The following is a 17,798-nucleotide window of genomic DNA, read 5'->3' as shown; positions in this document are numbered from 1 at the left end:
ATTTGTTAATGTTAACGAAAATAATGATATTGCATAACATCAACTCTAGAATTAATTGAAATTTGTGTAGCATAGCTAAAATACGACACCAACACGAAACTGACCGATTTTGTATAGCGTCCACATGGTATTTTAATAAGAAAAACGTAATCGCGATTGCATTGAGAATTTTAGAATTATATTAATTAAATAACCAAAAACATTTATTATTATCAATAATATAAATCTTCTAAAACAATTATTTAAGTTCAATATTCCAAAACATTATAATTTTAGTTAAATATTTTAGACATTTGTACACTACTCATACATTCAAACGCAAATGACAGTTCAATGTTGCTGGTTGCGGTCAATTATGCTGTGAGCTGTGAAATAATCTATTTTAATGATTATACCTACACTATGATAATATGGTTGCTAATTAATATATTTCGGCAAGTAATGAAAACCAATTGACATCATTAATTAGAATAAATAATTATAGATATTATTTTTATACTAAACAAAAACAAAGAAAAATATCTCTGACAACTAATGACATAAACGTGGCCATGATGAAAAGTCACAATCTAATGTTTTGACAGTGCTCATACGTCAAAAATTTTGACCTACGTAATCTTGCTTTAGTAGTAAAAATACTATATCTTATTCGACACAGTATATTAAATCATTAGCATCTTTCTGTGTCCCATGAGTATATTTTCCAAACGACATGTAAGGAATGGGGTCGTTAAATGGTTGAATATTTCAAGTGGTATCGTCGCCTTACGAAGAGAATTAGCCTTCTGGTTTAGGGCCGCTTTGTCTCCCTTATCCATTCTTCTTGCTATCTGTCTAACACATCTATTCTGGTTTGTTGTCGTAATCTGGGGCATGTCCCGTAACTTGGAGCGCAGCTGCGGATACGGACCTATATGAGCCGAACACTCTGATTAAGATGCGTTGCTATACCATATTTAATACTATCTTATACTTAGCTTCCCCAAAATGGGGTACCAAACTGGGGTGCCATACAGAACTACTGAGTGCACAACTTCCAATAGAACCTTGCGCTTATAAAACGAAGGACCCTTCACATTAGGCATAATTTTGCTTAACGCAATAATTTATGCCTTTTCCTCCTTTTCAGCCTATTTCGCGTGATGAACAGTCTTACGGTTTTCGTCCAATAGTATTCCTAGGTACATGAGCGAGTATTTGGGGACTGTTTCTTCGTTATCTATGTGGAAGGACGATTTTCAACTCTGGATATTTTTTTTATTTCTCCAGATCTGATACCGGTATACTTTCTCTCTGCTTCCTGGCGTATTTTGTGCCTTCTGTATGCTTCTCCATACATATATGTAATGGATTTAGGTCCAATATGACTTCCATGGGGGCGATTGGCGTAGTAGTTGAAGAAAGAAGTAAAAAAGAAAACGAAGACACAAAATAAATAATAAAAGGGTACTGTTTTTTTAAATATGCTTTATTGTCATGAAAAATTTAACAATTTTATAGACAAAGCTTACAAGAATCATAAATGAAAACAATAACAAATACAATTTACTAAAATTATATAAATCGTCAATATAAATAAAATATAATAAAGTGAAACAAAAAACAGTAACAATCTATTGCACAATTTAAAAAAAAATTGCAAATTGTCTGCAAATAATCTACCTTAAGAAATTTACTAAGTTAAGTTAAGCTGCTGCATATGACACTCAAATATAGATTAAAATTCTACTTATATATAAGAATACTGTAATTTCTTAGTTATTGGTTAAGAAACTCTGCTAGTGAATAATATTATAGTCTTTCAGATAAATAGGCATTTGTCATTTTACGGAACTTGGGGAAAGATGTTGCAGATTTAAGTTGTAGAGGGAGATGGTTGTATAGTTTTTTGTAGAATATAATATAGAGTTCTTTACTAACTCACTGGACGGGATCGGTAAATAGATGTCAAAGGTAGAATTTCTGGTGGATTAGTCATGTCTAGGTCTTGCTGGAAAGACATGTAAATGTTTACGAATTAAGCAAACAGTTTCTAAAATATATAAAGAAGGTAGTGTTAGAATCCTGTGATCTTTGAAGTAGCTTCTGCCATGTGTTGTTCTTCTGAGGCCAAACAGATATCTTATTGCTCTTCTTTGTAATTTAAAAATAACATTGGATTGGGCAGCTGTACCAGAACCCCAACAAGGAAGTCCATTTCGAAGATTAGGCTCGAACAAAGAAAAATATGTTATTTTGGAAAAGGCTAAATTAATTTCCTTCGAAACAGATCTTATTGCAAAGCAAGCTGAGGATAGTTTCTTGCTTAACACATCGATATGAAGGGACCATTTAACGTTGCTATCTAAAAAAATACCAAGAAACTTTACAGAATCAACGATACTGATCTGGCTGTTATGAAGAGGTAAGGGTTGAAGAGCTCCTTTATAGGATAATGCTACTGTTTTATCTACATTAAAAGAGAGTAAATTAGAATCAGACCAGGAGTTTATTGTGAGTAGATCAGAAGTTATAGTAGCATGAAGAGTTGCGATATTTGAGTAGCTCCAAGTGATACTGGTATCGTCAGCAAAATGAAAAACTTTTCCATCGATTTTTAAACTAGTGATGTCATTAATAAAGATAAGGAAAAGTAGAGGACCCAATACTGAACCTTTTGGTACCCCACATACAACATTTTTGAGACTAGAGTCTGTATCATCTGTTCTAACGAGTTGTTTCCTATTATCCAAGTAAGATTGAAACCAGTTCAAAGAAATACCTCGAATTCCATAGAAATCTAGTTTTTTTATCAAAATGTCGTGATTTACATTAACACAATCAAAAGCTTTGGCGTAGTCACAAAAAATGGTGGCAGTGTGAAGATTATTGTTCAGTGCTTGGTAAACGTCATGTAGTACAGAAAACATGGTATCGGTGGTAGATTTATTATTTAAAAAGTCGAACTGATTTTGTGACAAAATGTTGTTATCAACGAGAAAGGACAACGAGAAAGTCGGGCTTTTATGAATCTCTCAATAATTTTGGAGAGTACCGGTAATAATGCAAAATGCAATAGGTCTATAATTGCATTACAGGAATTAGATTTTTCGCCACCCTTATGAAGAAGACTAATGATGGCCGTCTTTAGGCACTCTGGAAATTTACCTTTCTCAAAAGAATCATTAATTAGAGAGATGAGGGAGGACTCCTGACACATTGTCTGGGAGATTTGAGAAAATTTTTATGGATAATCCATCAGTACTACAGGAATATTTGCTTTTGATACTATTGATTGTTTGGATCAGTTCAGATTTATTAACCGGTCTTATAAAGAATGAATTCGATACTTTTTTTGAATTGGGGAGATAGGAAATGGGACCTTGTTGTGACACAATAGTTTATGTTATATTTTTACTCACATTAACAAACTATTCATTTAGATTTTCTGGGTCTGGAAGGGAAAATGTTTGAGCTGTGTCAGTTTTATTTCGAAGATGGTTTATTATGGACCGAGTTTCTTTTGCAACACTTTTAGAGTTTCTCAGACAATTTTGATAGTACAATTTTTTAGCTGATTTTAAAGTTTTAAATAGATTGCCCTGTACTTGGTGATATATTCAGTAACAGAGACGTTGGTAGTAAATTTCTTGAAGTACAGTAGTGAACGCATAGTTTTGGCTGATATGCGAATACTTTTGTTAATCCACTGTTTGCTATGTTTTGGCTTAGTTGTGATTAAAGGAAATGCTTTATTGAAGATACAGACAAGCTTATTAAAAAAATCACTGAAATTATAATCGACGTCCATAGAAGGAAAGTGCCACTCAGAGGTTAAGCATACATTTTGGAATTTACAAAAGTTTCGAGCGGAAAAAATCCTGCCTTAACGTCGAGTTTTCGAGGATATCTTGCTGAAGATGTTAAACTTCGTATAAACCACTTCATGATCAGGTAGTCCCGCATTAACAGTTGTAGCTCAGATATCACGGGGTGAAAAATCTGAGACAATATAATAAATTATGGTAGATGAAGTTTTTGTAATACTTGTAAGAGAATCAATGTGCATTGTTAGGCCATACGATTCAAATATGTTGACCAGGGATATTTGTGTAGCACAAGCAGCAACATAATTAATGTTGAAGTCCCCGCATAAAATTTTTCTGCTTTTATGGGGCAGGTCATCTAACAAATTAAGCAGGTTCTGAAAAAATAGTTCCACGGAAGATTCAGGTGATCTATAAATGCAAATAATATAAAGATTAAGGTTCTTACTGTAAACTAAGGAAAACTCAAAGAATGCTTCACTTAATAGAGAGTCATATTTTGTTACCAGAGAAAAATCATTATTTATAGAAAGAATTAGGGTGCCTCCATGAACTGAACTTGGACAATCATACCTAGCAATAGTAGAATATTTTTCTACAAAAAGAGTCTCGTTGACTTCAAGCTAGTGCTCAGTAACCGCAACTATCAGAGGAAACCCTAATTCCTCTAGAAATTGAAATAATTCATCAGTTTTTATATCTTATACAACGAATATTAATCAGAACCATGCTAAAGTTGTTATCACTAAAATAATTTCAGGATTCTAGTTCCTCAAAACACGTCGTGATGTTTAAAAATTTCGTCTTGGAGAGACAGCGGACTAGTAGTTTCGGTGGCATTCCCTTGATTTTTGCAGATGAATAATTCTTTTCGAAGCGAGAAAAGACCTAAAAGCAGCAAGACCAGTGTCTACCTCATCTGCATCAATTCCACAAGCATCGTTAAATTCTAGAAGAATTTTTCGTAGATCTTCAGTCTTTAGGACTGAAGGACTGGCTTCAGGAAGCCAGAAACAGTTTAGCACTTGTGTTGGTATATCCATCATAAAATACTGAAGCAAGTTGGTCGTGTAGAAAAGCAAGATGAAGTTTAATGGCCTTTAAGATATCCGGTTCCCTTAATCTGGCTAAGAGATATCGACTATTAGAGCTATTGGTTAATCTAACTCTTGGTGGGGTCAATGGATCCAGATTAGTCGATGGTTCTAAAGTATCTTTCTTAATGAAATTAATATGCGTATGGAATTGTCATTATCTAATACAAAAATATACTGTCATTATCTAATACAAAAATTTTACCCTAAAAATTTTGTTGGTTAATAAACAATGTTTTTAAATATTCATATTAATTGTTTTCAGTGAAATATCATCTTGAAAATGAAATAATAATGTATGTATTTATATACATAAATTGTCAGTAGTAATTGCACAAGAGCTCTAAAATTCTATATTAATTTTAGAGATCGAGTGCAATTTGTTGCGATCATTTCATGAATAAAACTGTTCAAAACCAAAATTTTATTGTAATTTATTTATGTAAGTACAAATTAGTACAATTAAACACACAGTTGTTATAAATATTGACGGTTGAAAGTCATCACTTTTATAATTTTTAAAATATTAATTGTCATTAATGTCACTGAATGTATTTTTTCGTAGCAACGGAGGGCATCTGACGTAATATACTTTCATCCCATCCAATGGCACTACAGCCCAAATCTCTTTTTAGGTCTTCCAACCGATCTTCTTCCCTGCATTCTTGCATTCAGCAATTTTCTGGGGATTCTATTCTCATGCATGCGGACCACGTGCCCTGCCCACCGTAATCTCTGCAGTTTAGTGTGTTGTGCTAGAGTTGGTTCGCTATATTGCTCGTATATTTCTCTATTATACCTAATTCGCCAGTTGTTATTTTCCCTTATTGGGCCCAGTATCCTACGTAATACTTTTCTTTCAAACACATCTAATGCATTGGCAGATTTCTGTGTCACCACCCATGTTTCGCAGCCATAACTTACTATGGGCCTGATTATTGTTTTATATACCCGGAGTTTTGTTTTCCGGTGTACGTCTCGCGATTTGACGTAATATACTTGACGACGGGAAATTATCAAAAATTATCAATTTAATTTAGATTTCTGTAGCTTTCTATTGGTCAGAATCTTCTATGAATGAAATAATCATCATTATTCGGCATTATTCAAAAACAATAATATTCAATATCAGGCAGAAGTGAATAAAGGTTTTCAGATATTCACTTTCGTATTAAGAATATTTAATGTAATTTACGATAGTAATAAATACACAATAACGACCATATAATTCCTCGCCTTGCTTAAAAAGTCAAGGTGTTGACATAAACTTTTTTCTCCTAGAGATCTGCTACCTCGACTCGGCAATTTCAGAGTTGTGATGGGTCAGTAGGTCATATCCAGTCTCATTTACCTTCAACGTTTTTATTTACCTTTACCATAAATAATGCTACATCAGACGACAATAATTTACTTATTGATATGCAGTTTCATTGGAATTTTAAAGGATATTCACTTCTTGTGTTAAAATGCAGGTATACAGTTGATATTGGTTTTAATACAGGTTGTGCATAAAAGACCAACCTTTACAAAAATATTAAGTTGATTATTTTATAATGATTCTAATTTCCAATCGTGTAGTAAGATTTTTCATCACGTATTTAATTCTGTCCAATCAGATTATTATTATACTGGAAATAATCTACGTATACATTATTATACTGGGAATAAATTTTAAGCATTTTGTTTCTGTTTAATTACAACGAATTTCCTAGTTTTGACAACTGTCACATTTAAGAAAATGAACCATAATATACTTTTAGTTCTGCATCTAATGTCAAATTGTCACGAGGACAATACTCTGATGTTTGGGAAAAAGGGCTTAAGTCAGAATTTCGCAAAAAATTTTTTTGATGCCTTCTGGACCAAAAAAATCAGCTCTGTTTATTGGTACAAACGGTTTAAGTCTACCACACTATAATTCAAAGTTATTCACGATGATATGAAGGCCACAAACATGATTGTTCAATATGGTATGGCAATAAGACTTAAGTCAATTTACGTCTCTTGTACCATATATTGGAGAATAACTGCTATGATCTAGAAGGCATATGTCTTGACATAAGCCTTGCTGATCTTAATTTATTTTCGGTTGTTTGATCAATAGGTACTTAAATGTTTTTATAAAAATATTGTGTATACATCGAAAAATAAAAGTTTTGGCTTCTAATAAATAATAATATTGACATTAGTTATATTTTAATTACTTATTAAATTACCTATTTTCTAGCACAGCACTTTTTTATTGTATGGGCAAAATAAGACAAAATAAGTAGACCATGACATAATTAAGTAAAATCTCCAGTGGCGGAACACTGCGTGAGGACAAATGTTGTGATGCGTCACAAAAAAAATAATACAAACTGAGACTTTCACCCCTTAAAACTACCCTCATCCCCAACTCTGGTTTCCGTCCCTCGAGATTTTGCTTAGTTGCTTTCTCCCAAATTTTGGTTCACTATCTCGATCACGAACGTCACAAAAAATCCCTTATAATTTTTATATTGACCCTGTCCCACTCTGGTTTCCGCCTCTGGGGATTTTACTTAGTTATGTCATGGTGTGCTTATTTCCAAATTTTGGTGCACTATCTCGATCACAAACGTCACAAAAAATCTCTTATAATTTTTATATTCACCCCTGCCCCCACCCCTATGTCGGCCACGCAGCGTTCCGCCCCTGGAGATTTTACTTAGTTGCGTCATGACCTACTTATTACCAAATTTTAGTGCACTCGATCATGAGCGTCACAAAAAAAAATAATAAAAACCGCGACTTTGACCCTTTATAACTACCCTCGTCCCCCACTCTGGTTTCCGCCTTTTAGATAATTTCTCTAAAATTGATTGTTGTCGAGTTATATGCGATTAAAATTTTGAAAAATGCGAAAATGGCCATTTTTAAGTCTCAATAACTCGATTAAAAATTATTATTATGAAATTCAAAAAGTGACCAAATCAAGTTTCAACCCCCTTCTTCAAGGTCCTGAAGAGATTCTTGTCATTATTTTATTACAAAGCTGCCATTTTTAATTATTAACAATTAACGCTATAGTCCAACTGTATCGTCGCCCCCGTTAGCGAAACTATTTCGATTAGATTTTTTTGCACAAACTTACTCAAAAAGGTCCTTATAACACATCCACAGGGTGCCGGGCGGTGTCGTGGTCGAAAAATTGTTTAAACAATTTTTTTAAGCAAATTCACAAATATAATTTATTCATTGGGAACGATTTTTTTAGATAATTTGGATTATTCTGAGCAAAAAACGTCTCTTTTGATTTTTCTCTAAAATTAATTGTTGTCGAGTTATATGGCCATTTTCGCATTTTTCAAATTTTAAATCGCGACAACAATCAATTTTAGGGAAAAAATCACAAGAGACCTTTTTTGCTTAGAATGTCCCAAATTATCTTAAAAAAAATTTGTTCGAAGTTAAAAAATTATTTTTGTGAATTTGTTTTAAAAAATTGTTCTTAAGTGCCGGCGCAAATTGATCCTAAGCGAACACAACCTGGCACCGGCGAGGTGCGTAGAGAGTTCTGCGCATCCTAATATCAGTGAATACAGTGCCAGGTCTAGCATGCGAACGTTTGTCATCGGCGTACAGTTTTCTGGTGTTGTGGGACGCGTGACTCAATTCTCAGTTGCGGTTTTGTTTTCGAGATGGACGTAGAAAAGCTAATAGAACTCGTTCGGAATTACTATTATTATAAACAACACTGATTGTGATTGGATTGTCGTTGCAAAAACTGCTTACCTATTACATATATTTATATCTTGTCTACATATTTTATTTTTAAGCATGAACAAGCCCGGTATGATGACACATTTTATTTGAGGGTTGTGCGATATTCACAGATATGCTTAACGGTTTTTAATGATAATGTTGTGTAGATTTAAGAAATAAATGATATTTACAAAATTTTTATACCTATAGAAAAGGGATTACGCCATCATTTGTGACATTGTATTTCTAGGCCTGGATCCCGCGTACCAACAAAAAGTTGATTAATAGCAAGCTGAAAATTTGTTAATAGCTTAACGGTGTCTCGTCAGACAACCTTTGATGTACGGGAACACTGAAACAGGGGAAGTTTTAATTGTGGAACAGGTTAAAAATTTGGAACGTCAGACTACAAAAACGTTCCATATATTTTGTAGGACAGAACTTCCAATTGATTTGTTACCATTTCATTAAACTCTCATGGAAAAATTAGACTGGTGTTTATCACTAACAGGAATCATGTTGGTTAGTAATAGCAGTCTGATTTTTTAATGAGACTTTAATGATAGGGTAACAAATCGATTGGTTGTTCTGTCCGACAAAATACACGGGACGTTTTCGTAATGTGACGTTCCAAATTTTTAAACTGTTCCACTATTAAACCTTCCCCTGTTCCTGTGTTCCTGTACATCAAAGTTTGTCCGAATAGACACCGTTAAGCTACTAACAAATTTTCAGTTTGCCGGATCCAGGTCTATAAAGTATGTTTTGCTTTTAAAATAAAAGGTGTCCTTCATTTTGTGTAGGTTCCTTTAATAAAAATAAAAGTTAAGTTTCTGTAATACTTAAGAGGCGGCATTTCGAAGACTTGCATCATATTGAAAAGATGTACCGCACGGCTCTGTAGTTAGTGTGGCTTTTGCCAATAAATCAAAGTTATGCGTTTACAAGAGCATATTATTTGAAAAATAAGGAGTACCATAATGTGTCATAATTATAATCTCCTTTATACAGATCAAAAAATTGTTAGTATGTATTTCTAAATCCACACAATCATTGGAAAATGATTCATGGTAAAAAATATCTATTAATGACACTGTTATCGACAAAGTCGATCAATTTTAAACTTGTCATCATATATTTATTAGACTTTTGTTTATCGTTAAAAATTAAATGATGGTTGTGAACTGTATTTTTTGTGTTATTTAATATTTTAGCAAAAACATAATCAGCAAAAATCTTATTTAAAACATGCGAACCGTTTTTGCAATCACAAGCAATGCAGAGTTTAACTTATGCTTGTTATTATAAAGGTATGTAGAAATAGAATACTCAGTGTAAGATATCTTTTTATGCACCCCGCTTATGATCAAATTCGATGTTTTCGAAAGTCATACCGCTACGACTACTAGGGACGTGTAAGATATTTTTAAAACGTTACTAGTTACATGTACGGAACTACCGTTTTTTAGTTGCCTACTCAATTCAGTACAAGAATCAGATACATCAGTATTTTGTAATCAGTATTTGTACTCAGTACCACTGAGAACCGGTATCAATAGTAACCGTTACACGTTTGCACTTATTTTGCCGGTCTCTATTCGTTACTGCGACAGCCGACGGTCGGGTTAGCTTGTGTTTAATATGCGGCACGCTAGAAAAATAACTGCACAGGTCACCCGTCCCACCGGCGCAGGTTGTGACTCGCTTAGGTTCAATATGCGCCGGGACTAAAACAATTTTTCGACCACGGCACCGCCCGGCACCCTGTGGATATGTTAGAACCTCTTTTTGAGTAAGTTTGTGCAAAAAAATCGAATCGGAATAATTTCACTAACGGGGGCGACGATAAATCCTGGACTATAGCGCTAATTAAAAATAACAGCTTTGTAATAAAATAATGATAAAAATCTCTTCAAGACCTTAAAGAAGGGGTTTAAAACTTGATTTGGTTACTTTTTGAATTTTATAATAATTTTTAATCGCATATAACTTGAAAATGGCTATTCTTGCATTTTTCAAATTTTTAATCGCATGTAACTCGACAACCATCAATTTTAGAGAAAAATGACAAGAGCCATTTTTTGCTCAGAATGACCCAAATTATCTAAAAAAAAATTGTTCGCAAGGAAAAAATTATTTTCGTTAATTTGTTTAAAAAAAAAATTGTTTAAACAATTTTTCGACCACGGCACCGCCCGGCACCCTGTGGATATGTTATAAGGACCTCTTTTTGAGTAAGTTTGTGCAAAAAAATTGAATCGGAATAATTTCTAATTTCGCTAGAGGGTGCGACGATACTGCCCGGTCTATGAACCAGTTTTTAAGTTAGTGTGCCTCGAGCTAAAAAAGGTTGGAAACCGCTGCTCTAAATCATGAAGTTATCGGGGGCCGCTCGGGGTAATTTGGCCTAGGGCCGCAAGTACCCTAAATCCGGCACAGCATATACTACACATATAAATGTTCAAATTTAGATATGAGGCCATTTCAGATTTTTCCTTTTACAAAAATGGCGGGAATTCAAAATGGCGACTATACATATGTCACTAATAGCACGATAACTTTTAAACGAGACGTCAGATTTCAACCAAATTTGGTATATAGGTTCTTTTTTTGATTTATAAGATCGAGGTCTTGAACCGGAGAAATCGGTTTACGGTAAGTTGTGTTTTTCCTGGTTTTTATGGTTTTTATGTAAAAATATGTTGTTTCTTTTTCAATTCTTTCACACTGTATATATAAATTTTTCAAAAAGGTAATACCGCCATTGAAAAAAGTGGAAATATATTTTTTAGGGAATATTTTGAACTTTTTAGTAGTGTTAATTACTATTTAATAAATGCATAACGTATGTTCACATGTACCTATGGGCGGCAGATTCATTTTGAATGCCCGCCATTTTTGTAAAAGACAAAATCTGAGATGGCCTCGTATCTAAATTTGAATCTTTGTATGTGTAGTATGTGTGGTCAAATTATATGCTTCTACCATTAAATTCACAATAATTCTTTTACATGGTAATTAATATAACTAAAGAATTCAAAATATTCTCTAAAAAATATTTTTACGCTCTTTTCACAGCCGGTATTACCTTTTTGAAAAATTAATATATACAGGGTGAAAGAATTGAAAAAATAAACAACATATTTTTACAAAAAAATCAGGAAAACACAACTTTTGGTAAACCGATTCTTCAGGTTCAAGAGCTCGATCTTATACATCAAAAAAATAACCTATATACCAAATTTGGTTGAAATCGGACTTTTCGTTCAAAAGTTATCGTGCTATTAGTAACATGTATAGTCGCCATAGTCGCTTTTTTGTAAAAGGCAAAATCTGAGATGGCCTCATATCTAAATTTGAACCTTTATATGTGTAGTATATGTGGTCCAAATTATATGCTTCTATCATTAAATGCACAATTCTTATAATCATCATCATTCTCTTTGCCTTATCCATATGCGGGGTCGGCTTCCCTAATTGCATTTCTCCACACAATTCTATCTTGGGTCATATCAATGTTAATCTCCTTTACCAACATGTCCTGCCTTATCGTCTCCCCCCAGGTCTTCTTTGGTCTTCCTCTCCTACTCCTTCCAGGGATCTGCACTTCAGCTATTCTTCGTATTGGGTGATTAACGTCTCGACGTTGAACATGACCAAACCATCTTAACCTATGCTCTCTCATTTTGGCATCAATTGGTGCCACACCTAGACTTCCCCTAATATACTCATTTCTAATTTTATCCTTCTTTGTCACGCCACTCATCCATCTAAGCATTCTCATTTCCGCCACATGCATTCGTTGTTCCTCTTTCTTTTTCACTGCCCAACATTCAGTTCCGTGCATCATAGCCGGTCTTATGGCTGTTTTATAGAATTTTCCCTTCAACTTCATTGGAATTTTTCTGTCACACAACACACCACTCGCTTCTTTCCACTTCATCCATCCAGCCCTAATTCTACTGCATGCATCTCCATCTATTTCTCCATTACTCTGTAATACTGATCCTAGGTACTTAAAACTATTGCTTTTCACAATCATTTCACCATCCAAAGATACTATTTTATTTGTAGTAACTCCATCTTTAAATAAACATTCCAAATACTCTGTTTTTGTCCTACTAAGTTTTAAACCTTTTTCCTCCAGAGCTTGTCTCCACTGTTCCAGTTTTTGTTCTAAGTCTCTTTCACTATTTCCTATTAACACTACATCATCAGCATACATTAGGCACCATGGAATACTACCCTGTAGTTTTGATGTTATCTGGTCCAAAACTAATGAGAATAAATAAGGACTAAGCACCGAGCCTTGGTGCAATCCTACTTTCACCTGAAATTTATCAGTCTCTCCCACACCTGTCCTAACACTAGTCGCTACTCCCTCATACATATCTCTCACAATCTTTACATATTCGCCAGGGACTCCTTTCTTATTGAGAGCCCACCACAAAATCTCTCGAGGAACTCTATCATATGCTTTCTCAAGATCAATGAATACCATATGAGCGTTGGTCTCTTTATTCCTGTATTTTTCCGTCAGTTACCTTACAATGAAAATTGCATCTGTTGTTGATCTGCCCTGCATAAAGCCAAATTGATTATCGGATATTTCGGTTTCTTCACGTATCCGTCTATCAATTACTCTCTCCCATATTTTCATGGTGTGGCTAAGTAGTTTTATAGCCCTGTAGTTTGTGCATTGTTGTATGTCTTCCTTGTTTTTGTAGACAGGTACTAATATACTGCTTCTCCATTCGTCTGGCATTTGTCCAACTTCCATAATTCTGTTAAATAGACCTGCTAGCCAACTTATTCCTGTCTCTCCCCATGCTCTCCATACTTCCCCAGGAATATCATCTGGTCCTACTGCTTTTCCTTTCTTTATTTTTTGAAGCGCTTGAGCCACTTCCTCGTTTGTTATTCTGGTAACCATTGCTGTTACTGTCTCCGTTAACTCGACAGGCTGTCTGTCAAATTCTGCATTTAATTAACTGTCAAAATACTTTCTTCATCTCTTTTTGACACCCTTTTCGTGAATTAGTATTTTATTATTTTCATCTCGGATACATCTAATCTGATTAATATTTGCACGGATCTACCGAACTATAGGCAGCTTGTTTCTGTTCACTGTCACATTTAAGAAAATGAACCATAATAAACTTTTAGTTCTGCATCTAATGTCAAATTGTCACGATAACAACACAAACCGGCAATTTTAATTGCTCGAGTGTACTTCGGCAAAATTATTTCATGAATAAAACTGTATTTTAGTGCGGCAGATTCGTGCACATAGTATAAGAATTGTGCATTTAATGATAGAAGCATATAATTTGTACCACATATTCTACACATATAAAGGTTTAAATTTAGATATGAGGCCATCTTAGATTTTTCCTTTTACAAAAATGGTGGGCATTCGAAATGGCTGCTATACGTATGTGTCTAATAGCACGATAACTTTCGAACGAAAAGTCCGATTTCAACCAAAATTGGTATATAGGTTCCTTTTGTGCTTTGTAAGATCGTGTTCGTAAACCAGAAAAATCAGTTTACCGGAAGTTGTGTTTTCCCGCTTCTTTATGTAAAAATGTTTTTTTAATTTTTTGAAAAAGGTAATAGAACTGCTATTGAAAACAACATAAAAATATTCTTTGAGAAATATTTTGAACTTTTTAATTACGTTAATTACCATTTAATAAATGCATAACCTATCTCTACATGTATTTCTTCAGAACACAATATAACATGACTCCTTATGGGAGAAATTTAATATGACTTCTTATGAGCATATAAAACGTAACAATCTGAACCTTTTCAGCCGTCAGCCACCTCATGAGAAATCAAATAAGCAGTTACAGTTGATATCAATGAAGAATGACTTCCCTTTGTTTTTAAGGTTGTATATTGCATCACAAACACATAATGGAGACTAGGACGAATTATTTACACACGAGAATCAAGCATATCCTCCAGCGCTCTCTAAGTTGGGAAATCGAAGAACTGGAACAAAACCTGACTTGTTGATTCGTTTTGAAAAAATTTGACCTACAAAAAATAGCAAACCAGCTGTTGAAATAACAATCATTAACAGTGCTGCAATTGTCAACATGCTCCGGCCAGGATTAATCAAAACCTTTGAGGATTATGCTAATAGTGTATTCGAAACTTATATCAAACCTCTGCTTCAAAATGTAAGAAGAATAGATGTTGTCTGGTATGTATATATGCCTAAAGAGGGAAACACGAACCAAATGATAAAAAAGGTGTCCGGAAGCGTGTTGAACCTAAAAGTCCACTTCCCAATAACTGAGAGGAATTTCTCACGAGTTGACGACAATGAGACTGCATTTTTGACCATTTTAGCTAAATATAGGTATAGCAGATATTTCCACGGACAAGCAGATTAAATACTACAATCGGTAATGACGTTCTAACTATTGTTCTAAATCGGTAAATCGTCAAGATGTCTTGAGCCTAGCTTCTTGTACACACGAAGAAGCTGACACTAGAACTATATTGCATTTATATGATGGTGTGCAGCAAGGATATACTAATGCTGAAATATGCTAAACTACCGGATCTTCGCTGCGCATGACTTAGCAAGATCTTTGGGTCGTGATCACTGTAAATGGGTCTTGTACACCATATCATTCTTTGGAGGAAGAGGGAAAAAGTCTGCATGGGACACCTGGAATGCATGTCCAGACAGTGGTTTGTAGTATTGTTATATTATGACCGTACTAGCAGTCACGAGTCGATTAATGACACACGAAAACACCTGTTTAGCCAGAAATGTGGAGCTATCAAGAATCTTTCTCAGACACAAGATGCTCTCACCATGGCCCCCACATTCCATTGCGGGCCCTGTAACCAGGATCAGGCTCGGGCCCCCCTATGTTCGCGTGCTATGCTATGTTTCAACAATTTACATGGTAATTTTTTAGTTTACAAATTTTATTTAAACTGATGATTATTGATATTAAGGAATAATTAAGGCTATTATTTTAATCTAAAAACCAAACTTTATTGACAAAATTGTTGCAAACATAAAGTAAATCATTTATATTTTACTGAAAGTACAGTACATTTCCATTTTGAGATTGATTTCCCTTACTGACCAAGAATAAAATTCAAGTTGACAAAATACTAAGAATGAGATTATAAGAAAGTTAGGAGCTAAACAATTAAAATGTTTTTTAAGTGTTTAATACACTGACAAGAAATCATGGCATCAGCAATAATCCCATAGAATACAGACTCTTCTCGTTGGTGCAAAATAGTATTCAGTAGTTTTTTACCACAGAGAGAAATAAATTCATTCTGCGAGTACCATGAGAGATAGTGAGCTTGACCTATCATACTTTTTTTATTCAACTGGTTTTCTTTTACTTTGGCTAAATGTTCACGAGTTACTTCGTCATATTTTCCTATTAATTCCAATACTCCTAAAAAGTTTCCATTGTGAACATCACCGATCTGGGTATTTTCCCCTTGGAAAGCTAAACCTCTACTACTCAAGAATATTGTTGTGTCCAAAATTCGTTGAAGAATAGCTTTCCATCTTGTTGCTTCACAGTTAATAATCTGTTGCAGATTGCTGTCGACACCATGTCCTTTCAATGATATCTGAAGACTTTTCCATTCTAGGTAGTGTTTTCTGTGCTCAGAGCTTCTTTCATGCATCGAAAATAACCTGTATAATCGTTTGTATTGTTGTTTTTCAGGGAAAAAACCTTCTTTTGCAAGTTTACTTTTGTTTTGGTTTGAATGGAAAATGCTACAGGGTAAACAATGAATGCTGTTTTTTGTTTCACTCCACATTAACCATTCACGTGGAATTGCTTTACATGTTCTGTTGTCTGTTTTCATGTACAACAATGTTTCATGGAAATGTTTTCCTGAGGGGTCAGCTGGAAATGATTTTGATCTGGCCTGAAAAGCTTGAAAACCACCGTAGCACAATACTATTTCCTGCCGTATTTTATCACTCATCACCGCAGGCCACGTATTAGGATCGTCAAAATTAAAAGTTTTATTGTCATCGACAGTATCCTTACTAAGATTTGGATCAGCACTAGCACATTCGTCATTACTTCCCTCACATACAGTAGACGTAGAAGCATTTTGGATTGAAGCTGAAGAAGGTTGGGTCTGTGAGGCTGATGTAGGTTCTGGATTGAAATCCGGTTGAAATTCTTGCAACTCTTCTTTTTCATTACTCTTAAAAAACTTCTTAATATCCTGGCGACCTTTAGCAGATTGTTCTAATTTTTCTTTCTGGAGCTTTCTTTTCAAAGCTCCAGACTTATGTTTATAGCTTGACATCTTAACCTGAAACAAAACACGACGGATAAAATCATAATAAGATCAATGGTTTTCGATCCTAAGCATAAGCATATAAATATTTGGATCTTTTACCGTTACCTAAAGTAAAGTTATGTGCTTTCCCATTGTATACAAACAAAACAATTGAGTAGGTTACATGTTTAAGTTGAAAAAGATACAACTATTGTTTTCCTTTAAATTTGCTTTTTTACACTATTGTGACGATCGGCTTTCTCAAAATGTATTAAAATTAATTATTATTTTTGTTTCGGGACGGCAAGAAAGCCAGATTACAGTACATATACAGTATGTCTAAACACTAATCTCTTGAATACCGTAACAAAAAACCAAGACGGCTTTAATTGTAAACAAACACAATTTTACTGTTTAAGAACATTTTAAACAAAGATACATTCAACTATATAATTACCTGTCAATAGTAATAGTAGAGCAGAGCACAACAATTAAACAATTCCGCCCATATCAAACGGAGTCAACAGACGAACTGACGAACTGATGAGAAGTGTTTATTTTTAGAACAAAGCGGAGAGACAAAGATGGACTGGCCGCGGAAGTGGGGGCGGGGCAGCTAGGCGCCTGGGGGAAGGGGAAGGTAGAGAGAGTGTGTGGGGCCCGAGCAGGCTGTTGTACACTAATATACAAACAACAGTAACTAGCATGTACGGTACGCACCTAATTCCTAATTATATCGTAAATAACCAATAACCTAGAATTAATAATTATTTCACAACACTCTGACTTTGTAATAATTATATAGGCCTATTTGAGTTTTTAATCTATGATCCCCTGTAAATATTCTGCAATTAAAAAAAAACAGGGCTAGGCC

General features: G+C 34.3%; 1 protein-coding gene across 1 annotated transcript; it reads right to left on the bottom strand.

Annotated features, from left to right (window-relative positions):
• Nucleotides 1-15,735: 15,735 nt before the first annotated feature.
• Nucleotides 15,736-17,457, bottom strand: LOC126879615 (zinc finger MYM-type protein 5-like). The gene is made up of 2 exons (XM_050642785.1): nt 17,382-17,457; nt 15,736-16,957 (listed from the first exon to the last, which is right to left on the bottom strand). Exon 2 carries the CDS (start codon nt 16,949-16,951, stop codon nt 15,803-15,805), a length of 1,149 nt encoding a protein of 382 aa, XP_050498742.1. The 5' UTR covers nt 16,952-16,957; nt 17,382-17,457; the 3' UTR covers nt 15,736-15,802.
• Between the last annotated feature and the right edge of the window lie 341 nt (nt 17,458-17,798).

Source organism: Diabrotica virgifera, chromosome 2 (assembly GCF_917563875.1).
Source record: "Diabrotica virgifera virgifera chromosome 2, PGI_DIABVI_V3a".
NCBI classification, from domain to species: Eukaryota; Metazoa; Arthropoda; class Insecta; order Coleoptera; family Chrysomelidae; genus Diabrotica; species Diabrotica virgifera.
This window is presented reverse-complemented; position numbering and strand designations above follow the sequence as displayed.